At 49.8% G+C, this 19,520-nt stretch overlaps 1 protein-coding gene across 2 annotated transcripts; it reads right to left on the bottom strand.

The window, feature by feature from the left end:
• Positions 1-2,395: 2,395 nt before the first annotated feature.
• On the bottom strand, positions 2,396-17,763 carry Inka2 (inka box actin regulator 2). Of its 2 annotated transcripts, none has more exons than XM_087624682.1 (2): positions 16,637-16,664; positions 2,396-5,545 (listed from the first exon to the last, which is right to left on the bottom strand). In XM_087624682.1, the coding sequence occupies exon 2, from the start codon at positions 5,543-5,545 to the stop codon at positions 4,703-4,705; it is 843 nt and encodes a 280-aa protein (XP_087480808.1). In that variant the 5' UTR covers positions 16,637-16,664; the 3' UTR covers positions 2,396-4,702.
• Positions 17,764-19,520: the final 1,757 nt, after the last annotated feature.

Below are 19,520 nucleotides of genomic sequence, written 5' to 3'. Positions count from 1 at the left end.
TGGAGATCACGCAGGCAGCAGCCCTGTGCTCAGTATCGGAAGCAAAGGTGCTGAGTAGTCACTAGCTCGGAGGTGGCCACAGGTCTGCAGGAGAAGGAGAGTACTGCAGAAGCAGAAGCCACTGACCAATCCAAGTAAGCACTGAGGGTTAGGCCAAGGCACAGACAAGACCTACACAGGGCTGGAAGAGAGGGGCTCTCAAACTTGGAAAAGGCAGTCTGAGCAGGAACTGAACTTGTTGGGACAGTTCAGGCAGACCCAAAACTTGAAGCACTTAAGGTAACCCATCTCCTTGGTGGGTAAAGTGGGTGAGAAATGCCAGAAACGAGGCCAATCAAGCTAGCTGAAGGTCTACTTGAGTAAGATTAGGTCTCTGACACTTGGGACAGATAGGAAGACAGAATCAAGTCACAGATCCCACATCCAACTGGTATCCTTACAAAGCCCTGACCCAAAACCACTCTGCCTGACCAGAAGAAGGGAGATGCAGTGTTGGGAAGAGTTACAGATAGCAAAGGTACAGAACACTGGCTCCTCTTGTCTCTACACAGGGTAGAATCCAGTCAGGGATCCTGCTTGAGATGCAGAGAAAAGGAAAATTTAAAGTGATTAAGATCCCCTGTGAGAGGTTGGCCCCGAGCTATGGAAGACAGATTCAAGGCCTCTGACCAGCACAGAGATGCTTTCAGGGGACCGTGGGGGTGGTGAGGGAGCGAGGACTCCAGTGGGAGACTGGAATGTAAGAATAAGAACTTTGTTGCAGAGACAAAGATGACTCTTTGGTGTTGGCTGCATGGGTGTACAGTGGGCTAGGAGGAACTGAATGGAAAGGATGGGTCGCTCAAAGGGCAGGGAATCTTGTCAAATTCAGGCTTCGTAGGGACACCCCTCTCCCCGAAAGTGGCTAGAGAAAAGGAGTGATGTGACCAAGAAGGTAAACATCTGGTCAACAGAATTTGGCTCATGCAACTCCATCCCTGGCCTGCAATTGAGGCTCCAGGTTGTCAGGGAGGGAGACTTGGGTACCTAAGACATTGGGTGCATCCTTAGGGAAGGGGAAGGCCCTGAGGCAGTACAAGCCCCAAGTACCTTCCTAGCCTGGCCCAGACTATCCTTCCCCATTTGACAAAAAGTATGTGTACCATTTGACAAAACAGACCAGGTAAGCCACATCTGTGAAGTGGACAAAACCACATTTATGCCCCTCTAATCCTTGCCACAATCCTGTGATAAAGTGAGAGTCAATGTGTACTTTTTAGCAGAACACCAGGGCTTAAAGTAAGCACTGTTTATTTTCAGCTTTATCTATGGTTAGGCAGGAGATGGGTTTATAGTGCCATTTCTGTGGAACCTGTGTGCTGGTGTGCTGTGCCGTGTGCCTGACAGCATTCCTGCTACATACAAGAGCAGAGGAGCCTCCAGCAGGTCAGGCCATACGCTCAGGCTCTCACAGTAAGAAGCCTGGGTCTTGATTCCTATCTATTTGACTCCAGATCAGGAATTCATAGAAATACTGGTACTGGCCAAAACACCTAAGTGTCCTGGTTGGAGAGATCACCTGGGGTGAATTTACACTTCTCCGGGGAACTGCAGACAGGCCCCATTTCCCCCCGGACAGGCTGGACTCATGATTTTATCCTGCAGAGAATGTTGGGGTGATGAGAAAGAAAGGGCCTCTCCTATGGCGCCTCTGGGAACAGGTGAGGATAGTCGGTGGAGCTGAGCCAAGTGTCTGTTCCTCAAGATTAGTTTGGGTTAGAGATCACCCTGAGGGTAGGCTACAGAAGAGCATGGGGGAGAAGTGGTAAAGAGGAAACAGAGATCTGGCAGGCTCTACCAACTGTGCCCAGCAGGGAAGGGATCTTCCAGTAGATGCTGTGGTTGGAGATTATCTACAGACTGACCACAGACAGGGTTACAGAGAGGCAGGTAGATCCCTGAGAAGATACCTAGGCCAACTAGAGGCCTGCCAAGGAGTTAGGCCAGGTGTGGGGCAGGCCTGTATGCCAGGAAGGGTATTAAAGGCACTCCCAGCTTATTCACATGTCCCAATTAACCATAAAAGGAGCCCGAGAGGCAGAACTAAGCTGTCAGTTTCTTTCTGCCTATTCTCACGATCTCCTTCCCTGACATGTGGCCCCGCATGCCGCATCACTAAGGCCAGAGCATGTCTTGTCACCTCTTCACTTCAGCAGAGTGAGCACTCTCCATCACTGTCTCCTCGAGAGCCAAGGAGGTGGACAAAGTAAAAGCTCTATGAGGTTGGGTCTCCATAAGCTCTCGTCAGCCAAACGTGACCTAGTAGTTGGGACATTCTATCAGTCCCTTTGAGACCCCACAAAATTCCTCCAGTGGGTAATGAGCACGCCGCTTGTCAATCATGAGGAGACAAGAATAATCTCAGGAGACAAATGTTATTCTGGATCTGGCTGTGGAGCAAATATGGACAGTTTGCCAGGTAGCATGAACACAAGATTGGAAGTCAGTTACAAACTGTTTCAATCCCAGCTTTGTACTGTGTGACCTTGAAAGCATTAACTTCTCCGAGTCTACTGGGTAAAATGAGCAACCATTTCCTGGGTGTAGCAGAAAAATAAAGATCAAGGTGACAGACACCTGTGGGTTCTCTTAGAAGCCAAAATTACTTGCTAATCATTTTGTTTTGGTCCCTTGACCCTTTTCTGGCCAGGTGGTGGTTAACTGGATTTCTTTGTGTGCCTTGGTAGCTGTGGAGGCCAGCTTTCCCATTGCTGAGTTCTCTCCTTCTGTCACAGTGCCCAGTCAAAGAAGGAGTCTGTCACGTCAGTCGATTTAAATAATGTGAACAGTGACTAGTCCACAAAACAAATGAGTTGGCTTCCTACACCGTCCCAGTCCTGTGTCCTCTTGAGTAAATGTGTCATATGTGCCACCCTTCAGGGTGTGGGGTTTTCACATGTTCATTCTCCACACACATTGCAGCAGCCATCAGAGGCAGCTACAGTTACCTTCCTTCACCAGAGACAGAAGTTCAGTGGGGACAGAATGGATGAGGACCCATTTGACCAGAAAGAGCGAGCCTAGCTGATAAACACCAGGCCAGAGCAGATAGGCCTGATGCCCACAGGCTGGAGCTTGGAACTGCTTTCCTTTTTGAGTAGCCTGATGGGGGCAGCCAGCATGGCAGGGCCCTTTGACCCCACTGATTAATTGTTCTGAAAGAGATAGGCACATTGCCTGACAAAAAGCTACAGATTAAAAAAAAAAAAAAAGGCCACCTATCATTTAACTGCGTGGGAACTTGCAGGTGACCCTTCCTGCTGTTACTTTTACCTCCTCATCCCTATGCCCTAAGCTCTTCCTTCCTCCACCCAGTCCCCTGGGAGTCTAGACTGCAGGCAGAAGAGCTTCTCTTGTGATTTTTCTTCTCTAATTTGCTCTTAATGCTCTGGGGGCAGCAGGCGGCTTGCCTCTAATTGCAGTTGTCACACCTCATCAAGCTGAGCTGGGTCTGCAGGAGGGGGCGAAGGAGGAGCTAAGGCAGCCTCCGAGCTGGGCTTGAACAGGGGCCTACTTTGTTCTCTCCTGGCTAAGGGGTGGGGGCTGAGATGGATTCCCTGGGTCCCAGACTTGCACGCCTGCTCACTATATAAAGTGCCTGGCATCAGCCCCACCCTCAGGGTCCCCTGTTGACCTCCAGGGTGATGCGGGTAGATGTGTCCAGTTCGCTGAATGACTATGAGATGTAGACTAAGAAATGTTCTCAATGTATGGGTATTATCTCTGGGTTCACCCCAACCATCTGCTGCCCTGCAGGAGCATTAAGATAGGCAACAGGGAGTCAGGATGGGCTCTCACTGCTGGACCAGGCAGCGTATGACTCTAGGGTCCATTGATAACCATGAGATTGGCCTGACCTGTTTTTCCTCCTGGCAGCCGAGTGTGCTCTCAGAGATGGCTGCTTATGGAATCACCGGGGTGAACGCACATTGCTTCTCCTCTGCACTTTAGAGATCTGGGAGCATCTCAGGCTTCCTCAACACCACATGCACGCACGCACGCACGCACGCACACCCCTCTGCTTGTTCTGCGTCCCCAGCACCCAGCCATGGGTGAAATCTTGGTCCTAGGAAGGGCTATAAATAGGGATTTTCCTATTTCCGGTGCTCCATTCTGGGATACCAACCCTTAAAACAAAAACAAACCCCTTGCCTGCATCAGTGCCTTGTCAGGGAAGCAGACCATTAAAAAATGGTTGGGGGTCCCTGAGACAGGTCTTTATTGGGAGTTCCTCTGGGAAACCTGAGGGCTAAATGCCCCTTTGCATATAGAATGTTCAAATGAGGTCTTGGGTAAGGTAATGGAGGAATATCATAGGCTTGTCCTGGACTCCTTTCCTGCCTCTCCCAATTATTGTCACATCCAGCCTCTAACAACAACAGTGCATGCACACGCATACACACACACATACACACACACACACACACACACACACACACACACACACACACACACACACACAAATACACACATTCTCTCCAGGGACTCAGCTCAGCCTGGCCTGTGACAGCCTCTCTCCACTGTTCTACTGAGGCCTGACTAAGAACTCTGCTTTCTTTCTGAGGATGGGAACTTGCATCTGGCCTGAAGACCATGCCATCTGCCCACCCTCCCCCAGGGCCCTCACAAGTCTGCATTTTAGGTCAGTGAGCATCTCTCGAATTCAGACCCAAACAGCTGTGTTAATGTCAAAGCCCCTACAGGAGGGTTCTAAAGCCTTGGGACTGCTTGTGGCCGGGGTTTCAATATGTCTGGGCTCTCCTGTGCTGGAAAAAGGGAACCGTCCCGAGCCCTTAGAAAGGCTCCTCTTCTTGACTTTCTTCGAGCGTCCTGCTCGTGACTCAGAAACCATAGGAGTCATCCAACCAGGCTTCTCCTTGAGCAGCCGGTCTCGGTCAGGCCGCACACTACGCAAGAACTTCCTAAAAATGTTTGCAGTTAGGGCAAACTTACGACCCAGCTCTCTGGACTGACCTTTTTCTCCTTTGGGTTCACCGGATCCCCCAGTCTCACCCCTCTCCCCGCCCTTTTCCAGTTCTGGTAAGTCTAGCCAGTTGCCCACCAGGTCTGCGAAAACATTGTCTCCCAACACCAGAGGCTGCCGATTTCTGCCCCGTGACATCAACGTGGAGGTCCAGTCATCTGGCTCCACCCACTCTATCCCTTGTTGGGTACAGCTCTGGTCCTCTGGCATCTGGGTCTTGGGAAGGACAGCCAGCTCCTTCCCACAGATACTCCTACGGCATGGAAACTTGGGGCTGCCGTCAAAAGATGGTTGACTGGAGGAGGGACAGGCAGCAAGCCCAGCAGGCCCTCCACTACCCTGCCAGCGAGGGCACTCGGTCTGTTCCTGTGAGCTCTTAGGGCAGCTGAAGGTGGGCGCGCCTCCAGAGATCTCCAGCTGTTCCAATGCTGTCTGCACCTGTAAGAGCTTCAGTTCTTGAAGTGCACCCATCATGCAGTTCATCTGATCCTGTAAGCCATCCCCCACCTCCTTCATGGACATCTGTACGGAGAGAAAACACAGGGTCACTGAGTGCTGGGGCTGCAAGGGAGGGTTACCCTTCACAGCCTGGAACCTCAACCTGTAACCTCTGAACATACACTTTTAGGGGCTTCCAAGTCAGCCATTGGAACTTCACCTATTCAGTCTGCTGCAGGGCAGGCCTGTGTCAGGAGAGGACAGATCTGAACACTGCTAGATAAGAGAATTAACATTAACAGTCATGAACTAACCAAGACAGGCACTGTTCTAAACGCTGCTCAGCGTTTCTACCACTTGCTAAATCCACAGTACGCTGAAAGGATAATTTTATGTTGAAAATGCATTCTGTATATCTAAGCCATCAAACATCACAGCTTGATCTAAACTATGTCAAAGTGCTCAGAATTTATATCATCCTACAGATGGAAAGCTTATCCAATACAATCCCATTGCCTAATAATGAAGTATTGACTTCATTACTGCACTGCATAGGCAGAGAGAGAGAGAGAGAGAGAGAGAGAGAGAGAGAGAGAGAGAGAGAGGAAGAAGAAGAAGGAGGAGAAGGAGGAGGAGGAGGAGAAGGAGAAGAAGAAGGAGGAGGAAGAGGAGGAGGAAGAGGAGGAGGAGGAAGAAGAGGAGGAGGAAGAAGAGAAGGAGCAGGAGGAGAAGGAGAAGAAGAAGGAGGAGGAGGAAGAGGAGGAGGAGGAAGAGGAGGAGGAGAGGAGGAGGAAGAGGAGGAGGAGGAGAAGGAGAAGGAGGAGAAGGAGAAGAAGAAGAAGGAGGAGGAGGAGGGGGAGGAGGGGGAGGGGGAGGGGGAGAGAAGAGACAGACAGCCATGGTGGCTTGCACTTGTATTCCCAACACTAGATTTGAAGTACAAATAGAAGATGAGGCAGGAGGATTACTTTGAGATTAAGGACAGCCTTGGATATGTAGTAAGTTCCAGACGAGCCTGAGCCATAGAGTGGTACTCCATTTCAAGCAAGCAAACAAACAAACAAGCAAACAGAAAAATCTAAAATGGCTTTATGGGAATGCCTTGTCCAAAACTCATCAAGCTGGGGACTAGTGTTTTATGTGTTTGTTGGGTTAGTTGGCTGCTATGTGTGTATGTGTGTGTGTGAGTGGGTAGAAATGTATATAAGTACATATGTGTATGTATATGTCAACTTACATTAATAGATAACCCTATTTTAATCCCCAACTGCTCTTTGAGATTGTACTGTTATTGCTTCCATATGACAGGTAAGGAAACTGAGGCCCATAAGCGATTAGACAGTAAAAGGTGGAGCCGAGTTCAGTCTAAGGCTGTAGTGACAGAAGCATACCCAGAGAGAGGGCTTGGAGGTTAAGGACACTGGCTGCTCTTCACTGAGGACCCAGATTCAATTTCCAGCACCCACATGGTGGCTCACAACTATATGCAACTCCAGTTCCTGGGGATCTGACACCTTTTTCTGGCTTCCTCAGTCCATAGCCCTATATGCAGACCAAATACCCATGCATGTGAAATTTTTTAAAAAAAATTTTTTTCAAGAATGATAGTAGCCACTCTTGTCCTTTCTGTGACATTGCTCCCTAATGGATAATGGTGGCAATAAACACTTGAGAGTATTTACTACGTGACAGGAATCACGCTGCAGAAGCTAGGTATCTTGTCTCTTCAGTCTCTATAAACCCCAGACGGTTGCTTTTCTCTCTACACTGAGTGAGTAAGCTGTAGCAGGAGGGAAGTAAGGGACGCGACGCCACACAGCTCATAGAGCCAGGCCTTCAGCCCAGGTCTGTCTCAACAGCAACCAGTGCTCGCAGATGGCTGGGCAAGAGGGCCAGACTTGAAGGCTATTGTGTCCTCTATGGAACAGTAGAGGGGGGAGAGGAAAGGGGCACTCCAGAGAAAGCATAGGCCTGGGGCTCCTTCTAACCGTTCTTCACATTTGACTGGTCAGGAGAGAGACCAGGGGACTCCTCTGTGCCAGAAACCCCTGCCCAACCCTGCCAGAGCCCTCTACCCCACCAAGCACCTGTTCCCTCACGCCTGGCTCCAGCATTCTCCTTGCCTTCTGAGCCTCGCTGACTCTGTCATACCAGAAGCAGGGATTCTGGGGTCAGTTCCCCTAGCCCCATGTCTTCCGTGCCATCTGGAAGGGGCTGAGGGACTCACTTGACTTGGGTGAGGGCCCCACTTGTTGGCTGTAGAGGGGAGGCTGCTTCTGATAACATTCACAAAGTTTCTACCCCCTGTGCCCAAGCTGCCTTGGGCCTGCCAGCTCCCTCCCTCCATCCTGATCAAATTACTCACAGTGAGGCTCTGTGCAAGAACCATCTGTTTTTTTAAGCCCCCCAGAGACTCACGGGATCATTTTACCTCCCAGTCTTGCCTTAGTGCCCAGAGCTAAGTCCAAGGCGTGGGGGAGTGGGGGACTAAAATAGGGGAGACACAGAAGCACCACAGTGTGGGCTGTCAGTTGGCCCTCTCTGGCTTCCAGGTTGAATCTCCTGCCAACCCTGGCCTGGTAGGGAGAGATCTGCCCAAGCTCCTTTGAGCCAGCAGCACTAAAGGTCAGCGGAGGACTGTCAGCCCGAGGGTGAGGGCCTGGAGGCCTTTTCTAGGCTGCAGAGTTTGCCTTGCTTTGTGCATTCTCCCGAGACAGGGAGAGAACTGACACAGGCTAAGAGCCCTGAGATTTGCTGGGGGCACATATGTGCCACTCGAGTGGCAGGAGACACAGAACCCATGGAGTAGTTGTGCCCGTCGTTGGTAGTCCTTGTCCTGACCCCTTCTTTCACACATCTATTTACTACATATTTACATCAGCTGCTGCTGGTATAGACCAGACTCTGGGATGCAAGCCTGGCTCAGCTCCTTCCTGAGAAATTGCATTTCCCTCCAGTTGCCCTGTTGATCCCCACACTCCAATCTACTCCCCTGTCACCCGGAATCTCTATTCAGTCACTGTGTTCCCGTGTAACTTGTTCCTGCGCTCGGTTGGAGATATCCTGCTTCTTTCCTTCCGCGCTGGGAAATGCTACAGAAGCTTCCTCCACACTTCCATTCCGGCCCCAGACCCATGAGTGTCTGCCATTCTTCCGCATGCCCATCTCCATCCTGTCACCTCACTTGGTACCTCTCTATTGTCAAAACTCAGTTATTATTGGTCTCCAAACTGTTGTGACCTCCAGACAAGACCCATGATAAAAATTATAATTCCTGAAATTTGAATCCATGTCCCGTATGTCTCCAGTGTGCTCCTGCCAGGGCATCCTCTTAGATCTTTGAGGTACGTGTCTCCAGAGTCCTACTTCTGTACTGGATCCATCTACGTCTTAACCATCCACAGTTTAAATGTTCAGTTGCTCATGAAATATTTATTGAGTAGCGGCTGTTTAGAGGTAGAGACTGAGATCTGCATGTCACTGTATCATCCCAGAGCCCACCTGACACTTTACATGACACTCATAAACCATAGATGGGACTACTGACTCCCCTCCCCACAACATCCCTATACGCTGTTTGCTACCTGAAGTCTCTTATTAGACAGGGAGAGAGAGAGAGAGAGAGAGAGAGAGAGAGAGAGAGAGAGAGAGAGAGAGAGAGAGAGAGAGAGAGAGAACAAACCAGGGCCATTTCCCAAGGTTTCAATTCACCAAGCAACAAGGAATCTAAACTGGCAGGCTTTTATCCAGAAGGAGGGACACAGTCAGACCAGAGGTGGTGGGAGGAATGAAATGACCCCATTCAGTCTCCTCCACTGTGGAAAAATCCATAAGAAATAAGGCTGACATTTTGTACAGTTTTCCAGCGGGAATGAATGTGTGTGGGAATGTATAAATTCAGGGTTGTCCATAAGACAGGGCCTCCTTTGTAAGAAAACAAGGACTGAAGTTGTATCCATATTGAAAATATTCTGTACTGGTTCAGAACTTGGGGTCTAGAAATAAAAGGAACGGGGTTCAAATCCCAGGTCTGTCATGTAGTAGCTGTATTTTAATTTTTCTATAGGGTAATGTCATTTATTAATTTGTTCTACTTTCTTCAAAATCTTGTTTGTTATGCAGTCCATCTCAGATTCAAATTCATAATTCTCCTGCCTCAGCCTTCTGAGCGTTAACATTATAGGATGAGCTAGCACACCCAGCTCAGTTTCTCCAGTGGCCTGAAAATCTTATCCTCCTGCTTTCCCCCTCCCAAGTGCTGAGGTTATAGGCATGCTCTCCATGCCCAGTTTTATGCAGAGCTGGGAATCAAACCCAAGGCTTTGTAGTAGCCCGGCACTGGAACAATTGAAGTTCATTGCGGGCTCTATTTCTCCATTCTTCTTTTTTAAATTTTTTTAAATTTTAAACAAATTTTATTAGATATATTTCTTTATTTACATTTCAAATGTTATTCCCTTTCCTTGTTTCCTGTCCATAAGCTCCCCTCCCCCCCTCCCCCATACGGGTATTCCCCCCATACATTCCCTTTACTGCCCCTGCATATTCCCCTGCACTGGGGGCCCACCCTTGGCAGGACCAAGGGCTTCCCCTTCCACTGGTGCCTCAACAAGGCTATTCTCTACTACTTATGCAGTTGGAGCCCAGGGTCAGTCCGTGTATAGTCTTTGGGTAGTGGTTTAGTCCCTGGGAGCTCTGGTTGGTTGGCACTGTTGTCTCCATTCTCTAGAGTAGGAATAGTAGTCTCTGCTCCGATAGCTACTGTGCAGACTAGATGAGGCAATAGTTTCCTCCATGGACCAAAGAAAGCATCGATGCAGGCTTCCAGTGTGCCTTCAAAATATTTCTTCCTTTGCGAATCTTCACACATAATGATGACAGGATTCCATGTCTGACCAAAAGATGGTCTGACCAAAGAGAACACTTCTTTTGTTCAGCTCCTCATTCCTCAACCTGCCTTACTCAGGCAGAGGAAGGGAGGAAAGGGAAGCACAAGCTTCCTCCTGACCACTCACACTGACTTCCGGGAGCCCAGCTTCAGGCAGAGGACAAACTGTCTCTAAAGGGAAGGCAGCTATGAGAGGGATGAAAAGAAGGAAGCTGTGGAAAGCTGGGAGGGCCAGGGGCGGTGCAAACAGTAGCATCCTCTGGGCCCTGTGTGAGGGGAGCCAAGAGGACAGCCTTTCCCACCAACCCCAAGGGGATGATGTCATCCATGGACAAAGAGCCAGAGGCTGTGCTGCTCTCTTCACTCAGGGCGTGGGACCATCTGGGATCCCAGGGCTTCTCTTGTCTTAGAACCAAAGTGGGAGGATGTGAGCAGTGTGGGGCGGGAGCTAAGAGACAGGGTTAGCTTAGACAACCAGAAATAAATAGTTCTGAGTACTCATCTCCATGCTGCAGCCTCTCAGTATCTCAGAGCTGCAAGGGTCCAGTCATCCCCTACTTGCTTTTGGGAGTCAACTGGTAACATCCTGAGATCTGATTGGTTCTCATCTGAGTAGACATGGATCCAACAGCCCTGCCTCCTCGGCAGCTCTACACCATCAAATACAAAGTCCTTAAACATTTCCTAATGGAATCTCTTCGAGAAAGGCTTCAAAGGTCTCCTCACCCACACCTTTGCCCTCATATCATCCCCAATTCATTGCTTATCTCCTGCCTTGCTTAGGATTTGTATTTTTATCAATACATTTTCTGCATATCAAATTTTAGTCTCTCTAGATGTAATCTACTCTCGTCTTCCTGGTGTGGTCAAGAGTCCTGTGCTGTAGTCTGCCCTGACACACTTGGTACTTGTCATTGGGAAGGTTCACCTGTGGTCTTTAGGTCACTGGGAAGATTTTACCTATGTTCTTTAGGTTGTGAACTTGTGCAATGTCAACCCTCCTGTGTCAGGTATGTACCCTTTTCGTTGCATTGCCGAACACCGCCATTGCTCTGGGTAGCTGGCGAGGGCAGGAGAAAGAAATCCCATTTGATGGATTTAGGAAGTTAGGGGTTCCCTCAGATCATCTTTTCTAGAGCTACTGTTACCCAAACACTCTTTTCCAAGCCTTGGCTACGTTCACTGTATCTTCAAATTATTTAAATTTCTATTTAATGTTTTACGTAAATCTACTAATGTTATAATCAATGAGTTTATAAAGGAATTTTCATGAGAAGTATAACATAGGCCATCAAAAGGTGGGAGCTGTAAGAATACATGTACTATGACTCCCGTCCTAAGGCTTTCTGGTAGGAGAACTGGGATCCAAAGGTTGCCCCCCTTCCTGTAGGCCAGTTGGAGTGCTGTGGAAAGCCAGGCCAGTCAATAAGAAGTGGAAGAAGGAGTTACCATCAGATGAGGAAGAAGCATGGAGAAACCATGGTCTGAGGGTTTCCAAACCCCAGTTCTGTTTCTTCCTACTCAGGGCTTCTAAGAGGAGAAAGCAACTGCCTGCCATTGGACAGTAGATCCCTCCATCTTGAGTCATGGAGCAGGAAGGGGTTGTGGGGTCAGCTGTTTGTGGACAGACCCTCTCATCAGCACTGGCTTGGCCCTTTGTGGTGTGGGAGGAGGAGAGGAGTTAGATGGAGATGCCAACATCCTCGGCTCCCTTCCCAAGTCCTGCCTTGGGCCCCTGACTGATCCTGCAGCTGTGCCCTCCTTCCATCCATCTCACGCCCTCTCGGAGCTCAGCCGAAATCCTTTGACACAGGCTCAGCTTTGCCCATGGACTTGGCAGTGTGCCCTGCCTCCCTTCCCCACCCCATTACTCACAAAATCCCCACACAGTTCCTTTCAACCCATGGGGAAGCTAGGAGGAGGCTCTGGGCCGGAAATGGGAAAAGCCCCACTTTTGCCAAGTGACCCATTCTCCAGCTCAGTGAATAGGGACCTTCTTGACTCTTGGCTAGAACTTTCAACAGGAAGGTAACACGGAAACTCTGCCAAGAGCTGCAGCGGGGAGGAGGGTAAAGACGGGAGGAAGTGAAGGGTGAGAAATGATGAGCCTACTTTCCCAAGAGAACCATCTTTTGGGGATCACATGGTCAGGCAAGAAGCAGATGGGGAGAGAGGCCCAATATTGCCTGCTCTGGGAAGCTGGCCTCTCAGCCTTAGCCAGGCCTCTTTCCTCTGATAGTATTAGCCCATCTCTCCTGCAGTCAGCTCAGGAACCTGGAGAACTTCCCTGCGTCTCTCCTTCTTAGTTCAGATCATCACACCCTCTTTCTTGACCTCTTCTAAATCATGTTTCTTCTTCAGTCGCTTCCTTCCCTCATATGATATCCTGAGTCAGGATACATATCTCTGACTAGGCTGTTCTCTGGTGCACGGGGGGAAAGTCAGTCTTTAGAACAACACTCAAGGCTATTCCACCCACGATTTCCCTACATATAGTGTTCAGTCCAGCAAACTCAAGTTGGTCTTCAGACACCCACACGACTTCTGCCTCTGTGCCATCTGCCTATGTTTCATTGTGGGCCCACCTTTGTGTGAGTCTTCATCGATCTCCAAGGTCTCGTGCATGTGCTGTCTCTCTGCAACAGAGCACGTGCATCACAAAACTTGCTGCCCCTTTGTCAGAGAGCTGAACCATGACCCTTAGAGCATAAACTCCCCGTCTTTGAACATCCTTGCACATCTCACTGAGCAGGTAGGAACAGCGGCTCTGTCATCATCTGTCTAGGTCTGAATCCAACCCTCACTATTTATCACCTCTATGACCTTGGCCAAGTTGCCTAAACTTTTCCAGTCTCTATTTTCTTGTTTTAGAAATGAGAATTACACTGGGCATAGTGATTCACTGTAATCACAGCCAGTCTAGGTAAGCTTAGGCAGTGAGACTCTGTCTCAAACCAGCAAGCAAACACACACACACACACACACACACACACACACACACACACACACACACGAGAGAGAGAGAGAGACAGAGAGACAGAGAGACAGAGAGACACAGACAGACACAGACAGAGAGACACAGACAGACAGATAATAATAAAAGACAAAGAGAAGACAATAGTAAAAATGCAACTTCTTAGGTTGTTTTAATAGTTAGTTAATTATTTGGTATATTTTTTTTTCAGAACTGAAGCTTGAACACAGGATCTCACACTCGCTAGGCAAGTGCTCTATACTCAGTCACTATACAGCCCTAATATTTCAACATTGATACTTTAACATCGATATCCATATACACTTTCTTTTCTACTAAATAACTATTCCCTCCCTGAAGACCAAGTCTGCATATGTTTTTACTTGTATGTACACACAATGCTCATGTCTGGTCAGTGCCTTAAGCCAGTATGAACTCAGTAAAGCTGTCTGACGCTTATGCAGACCAGTCTGAGAAGCACGACATCAAGTTTATCCAAGACTGGGTCTGGTAACACACCTTAGTCCTGATCTTGGGAGGCTAGGAGAAGTAGACTTTCGAGTTCAAGACCAGATTTTACTTATATTGTCATTTACTCTTCACAGTAGCCATATGAAATAGGTATCTTTAATAATCCATTCTAAAGATGAGAAAAGCCACTAATATGCCAGGGTCAGACAGGGTCAAGGTTGACCTGACCCCAAATTCTATGTCCCTACTTACCCCAGACTAACTGACCCAGAAGCTCTCTTTCTTCCCCTGGGGAGAAAAAGGGGTGGAGTTTGCACACAGAGAATGAGATGTTTTTGCAGAAGCTTTTCTTTGTTAAAAAGAAGCGGGGGGGGGGGGGGGCAGCTGCTTTGCTCAAGACTTGAAAGCTCCAATTATAACTTTTCCACACCCTTCTTTTCTCCTTATTTTGCCTTTAGGTCTCATTCCTTAGTCATATGCTAGGACATCCTAAACTTGTAGCCACGAGTGACTAAAGAATTGCCTTCTGGGAGTTCTGTGTAAGTACTTCACCCAGCCTGTGAGAAAGAAGTCCACTGGGTGCTTCCCCAGGGGTCAACTAGGATGGACGTTTCATAATGTCCTCCTACAACATTCCCCTCCTCCAGGAAGTCTTCCCAGCCTAACTGAACTTCATGAGCTCTGATCATTCAAACTTTGTGTATTCGGTTTGTTCAGAATTGATCAGGACTCACTGGAAGTGCCAGTGAGCATCCTATGTCTGCGTCTCCTGTGTCCTGTGTCTATACATTTGTTGGAACTGTGAATGAATGCCGTGTTTAGGGAACAGCTGGTCCCAAGGCCTGTGTCCAGGCAGGCCTCTCTTTGGCAGCTGGAGAGAAAGGGAAGCACCAAACCTCGCAGCCCCTACCCCCACTTTAGAAGAGTGTCAGCTGCTGCCACTTTCTCAGCCACATTTCATTCCTGAAACTCTACCCTCCTCCCCTTCCAGGCAAGGAGAAAGGACCAGTGCTCTAGCTACCAAGTTAATTGAGCCAGGGTCTCTGAACTCTCAACCTCCTTCCTGCATTATTACAGTTCAGGCTTTTTGCTTCAGGAAATTTGACCATTTAGCTATGTTGGGTTTTTTTTTTTTTTTTAAGGAACAACTCTTCTTGGTTGAATTGCAGTGCCTCGGAAGGAACTGGATAAAAGAGGAAACACGGAATGCCCTGGACAAAGACATTTTCACAACCTGTTTAGACTGCCTTTTGCAACAGGCTCATCCCATAGTGTCTACAGGACATTCTTGAAGGGAATTTAATAAGCAAATGTAGATCTTAATCAGAATTCCATGAGCATCCCTAGGCAAGAACCAGGAAATCAACGGTCCTTTTGCATGGCACAGAAGATCCCGTCTGGAGTGAACCAACTGCAGACAGCCTGTATGTAATGTGTGTGGTACCCTACTACAGCCTGAGAGTATAAAGAACCCAAAGTTCCCTGTCCCCACCAAAGCCAAGACCCACGAATTCAGTCCCTACAGTCCACGGAAGAAGGCAGCTCAGGGGTAGCCTAGGCTAACAGCGCTTTGCTTTCCTCTCGGGGATACTGAGACCCAGAGATTCAGCTTTTCCACTTAGACACTGAGGTGAGGTATCACAGGGTGGACGAGCTGATAGCCCTGCCGGCTACTCTGCCAGGACTCTTATTCAGTTGGCACTGGGGAGGGAGCGGAGTACCACAGGGTCGAAGAACTCTGCCATCCCAGTGTCATTCTGGGACCCAGGCCAGGCAGTTGGCTTCCTCTCCAAGACAAAGGCTGGAGATGCTCAGACAAAAGGCCAAATGAAAGCTGAAGGGGAGTGGGTGACTCTAGTCTCCCCTTCTCCCAGGCATAGGGGCTCAAGGCCTTGGTGGGGGTTTGCAGATTAAAATCTGGGAGCTCAGCTCAGTGCAGATTTCTCTTCTTTTTTAAAAAATTCTCTTGACATCCACAGACTGTCTTCCTCCCCTCACCACCTCCCACCTAGAGTGATGTAAAATGCAAATCACTAAGAGTTAGAAAAATCCATCCCCATGCCAGGAACACCCACAAACCCTCTATAGATGCTGCTCCTGATGTAGGTGGCATGGTCCCAGGTTCCGGGCACAAAGAGGATTCTATGAGATTCTTTTCTCGGCTTTGATCCTCAGCCGTTGTCCATGATGATCTTGGTCTTTCCAGTACTGGCCACACGAAGTGGGACCATGAGGGATATTTATGGGCCATCATCCCAAACTAGCACGCCGTGCACATGAACTCTGATAATGTGCAGGGCATGGCACAGTTCAGAAGCTCAGCAGTGGACATCACCAAAGAAGAGGTTTGGGGGTCTCCTAACTTTCATATCTGCGAGTCATCACAGAAAGGGCTCAGGAGGAAGGACTAGAGAAGTGAACCATAACCTGAAAGGGCTGTCTCTTGAAACGGACCAGACAAGGCTAGGGCCAGGTCATCTTGGTCAGGGAGCATCAGTGAGGGCACCTGCTACTTCTGTTTCCCTTCTCTGCCCTAGGACCACCAACGCCTGCCTGTTAGACACTGCCAAGCAGGCAGAGTGGACTCTTTGAAGATAGGACTGGAAAGGCTATCTTGGGATCTTAAGAACCCTAAGCTGGGCACTCTCTGGATCCGGATCTGCTGTCTAGTGCCTGGATGGCCTGACTCTGAATAGAAAAAGAACATGGGAGCAAAGTGAGAAAGGAGGACCTACTGCCATGGGAGATAAAATGAAAGACAGTAAGAGGTTGAGTGGGAGGAGGAAGCTAAGGCAGTCTAGTTGAAGAAGGGATGGGCGGAGCAAAGATGCATATTACCTACCCCTCTGCCTGAATCCTGGTGGTAAAAGGAACACTAAAGGGGAGGGAGAGAGGGAGGGAGAGGGGAAGAGGAGGGGAGGGGAGGGAGAGAGCAGAGAGAGAAGAGAGAGGAGCGAGAGAAGAGAGAGAAAGAAATCAGAATCCACCTGGCTTCCCTAACACAGCCTTAACAGTCACTTATCCCTCTTTAGTGATTCATTCCCCCTCCTCAGGGTAGCACACTCACCCTCAGCACCCCGGGGCCCCGCACACTCCCAGCGCACTCCCCAAGCCCAGACCTGACATCTGGCCGAGCCTCCACAACTCCCGCTCTGCGATCTGCCAGGCGGCACCCCTCCTCCCCCGTCATTACAGCTGCCACCCCCCTCCCTGCTGGCAGACAAGCCTGGGCAGACAGCCGGCCAAGCCTGCCCCCGCAGCCGCGCCAGCTCTGCCAAGCCCAGCAGAGCTGGGGGCCCCGGGCGGTGCCAGCTCCCCACCAGCGAGCAGTCCAGACTGACCTCCTGCCCAAGACAGGGATCCGTCTGCGCGCTGCCGGAGCCCAGCACCCGACCACTGTCGCCCGCTGCCTGTGCCTGTCATTCCTGCGACTCTAGGCACTCGAGCCTTACTCCGTCTGTGTGCCTTGTCCCCTCTGGGTGTGCCCTCCTTTCTCTTCAGTTCTGTCACATTCAACTTGGCTGGGTGCTCTGACTCCCTGCTACTTGCCCATATCTCATCAGAAATCTTTGCCAAAGTTTGTTGCCTCTGAGCGACCGCCCTAGCCTCTACCTACCAGTTGGCATCCTCTCTCCTTTCCTCTCCGCGTCCGCCTGGTGCAAGGAGCGCGGGGCCCAAGCCAGGTACCTAGGTCTGGGTGGAGCAGTCCTCCCTGTCCCCCGCTCCTGCTCCGCTCTTACCAGCTCCTGTTTGAGGCGACGCAGATAGCAGTCCATGTCCCTGCTCTCCTTCTTCATTCGCCCATTTGCCGGGCTCGGGCTCACGGGAAAGTAGGGTTCTCAGTGCGCTCCGCGCCCCTATCCGTGCTGTGCTGAGCCTCGGCTCCAGCGTGGGGACTTCAAGCAACGTCCCCCGCCGCCGCGGCTCTCTGCCCCGGGGTAGGGGCGGAGGAAAAGTGCAGCAGCCAATGAGAACTCAGAAGGGGTATCTTCGGCCAATGGGAAGAGTGGTCGGGGTAGGGGGTGCGCGGGCCGGGCAACCCGAGTAAGTCTGTCAAGGGCTGTGGCAGCCACCAGCAGCAACTACTGGGGGACCCGCAGGTCTTAGTTAGGTTCTGTGGGTTCTGTGGGGCAGTGGAACTGCCAATGCCCCTAGTCAAGTGCATTAGCTCTTACAAAAAAAGAACGCAGTTTTAGGGCTAGGCATAGGGTCTAGGACTAGGCAGAAGGGTCATAGTGTTTCTTCTTAACTCCGTTCAGAGGGAAAAAAGCTCTCCTCTGCCTTCCCCCTGAAGTCCCTCAGAAGCCCCTTCTTTCTAAAGAGGATCCTGGAAGCGCGCAGCCCCACTTCATCTACCCCGGGACCACTCCTCGCCTGCGGAAGGAAGCAGCTTCCGCTAGGTCTCAGCCCATGTGGCAGTCTGTTGTGTCCAAGGTACACATGGTGATATAGAGTGAGAGAGTCAAGTTCTCAGCTTTCCAAAACTTTTATCGTGGGGGAGAAGGAACTATGAGACAAACAAGTAAATATGTGGATAGTCACTTCAGGGAGCAAGTTTTAATGGAAGATTTAAAGATGGGATGATGGGAGCTGTTTCAATAGAGTTGGCATGGCAGGGATTCTAGAATCAGGCCTTTTCCCCTCCCTAGATCTCCCTAGGGCTGGCCTTCTTGAATCTGGAAGAATAGGACTTGAAAATGCTCTGACTGTAGTCGACAGGCATCTCCCTGGTACCCAAGGTGCACCAACTCCCACGGGACCTAAGGGACAGAGTTGGGGCACAGCGAATGGGGTGCTTCTGCAGGCCAGCCCAACTAGATACTTCTAAAGCGGTCCTCCTGGCCGCTTGCCCGACTCGAGTTACCCTTGGTGAGCAAAAGCCTTGCCATTCGGCCGCCAGAGTAATTAGGGCAATTTGCTTTGCGTTGTTTCAAGAAAATTAATAGGGGAAAGTCTGCCCCTGGCAAGATTTTGGTGGTCTGCGTGGGACAGAAGCAAAAGGACGCAAGAGAAGGCGCTAAGGGAGAAGGCAGACACTGTGGGCATTCATTCGATGCCAGCTAAGATTATTTCTGCAAAACAAATTGAGGAGGTAGGTGCAAAACCTGGTGACTGACCGCGCTCCTGAACTCCCTTCTCACTCCTCTTCAGAGTGATATGTCACTCAGAACATTAGGCTGAACGGTGCTGGTGCTGTTGAATCTGTTCAAGAAGTTCACCAGTCAGAGCAGCATCCTCCACTGCGACCTTGGCAGCGGAGGTGGGTTCCCTACCCCGAAGGGCACCGGTTTTGTACAGTTAGACCTCCACCCTGCAGAACAGCAGCCAGTTGTAAGGAGCTCTCGGTAAACATTTGCAGATCTGTGGTTTTCTCCATCCCTGAAACCTGGGCATGAACATCCTTGGAATTTAAGGTACTCGCTGTGGTTGAAACGCCAGAAGAAGCAGTCTGTGAGCTCTTGACAAGAACCTAGCACTGTGGTCGGGGCTACAACTCAAATGCTTTCCTGGGCCTCAGTTCCTCCTGTTTATCACTTAAACTTATGTGAGTCTAATAGATCATACTCTTTACAAACCTCTCTTTCTCTTTAAAGATTTATTTTTATTTATGCCTGTGCCACATGTGTACAGGTACCCTGGGGGGCCAAAAGAAAGGGGTACAAATCCCTCGCCCTCCCCCTGAAGCTGCTCTTTCCAAGCAATTTTGACTCGCCTTTTTGGTGAGT

Source organism: Rattus norvegicus, chromosome 2 (genome assembly GCF_021556685.1).
Source record: "Rattus norvegicus strain SHRSP/BbbUtx chromosome 2, alternate assembly SHRSP_T2T, whole genome shotgun sequence".
Classification (NCBI taxonomy): Eukaryota; Metazoa; Chordata; class Mammalia; order Rodentia; family Muridae; genus Rattus; species Rattus norvegicus.
The sequence above is the reverse complement of the archived record's forward strand: the minus strand, read 5'-3'. Positions and strand labels throughout refer to the sequence as shown.

Coding starts and splice junctions, on each gene's coding strand:
- Inka2 (XM_087624682.1), bottom strand. CDS start 5,545: ATGTCCATGAAGGAGGTGGGGGATGGCTTACAGGATCAGATGAACTGC.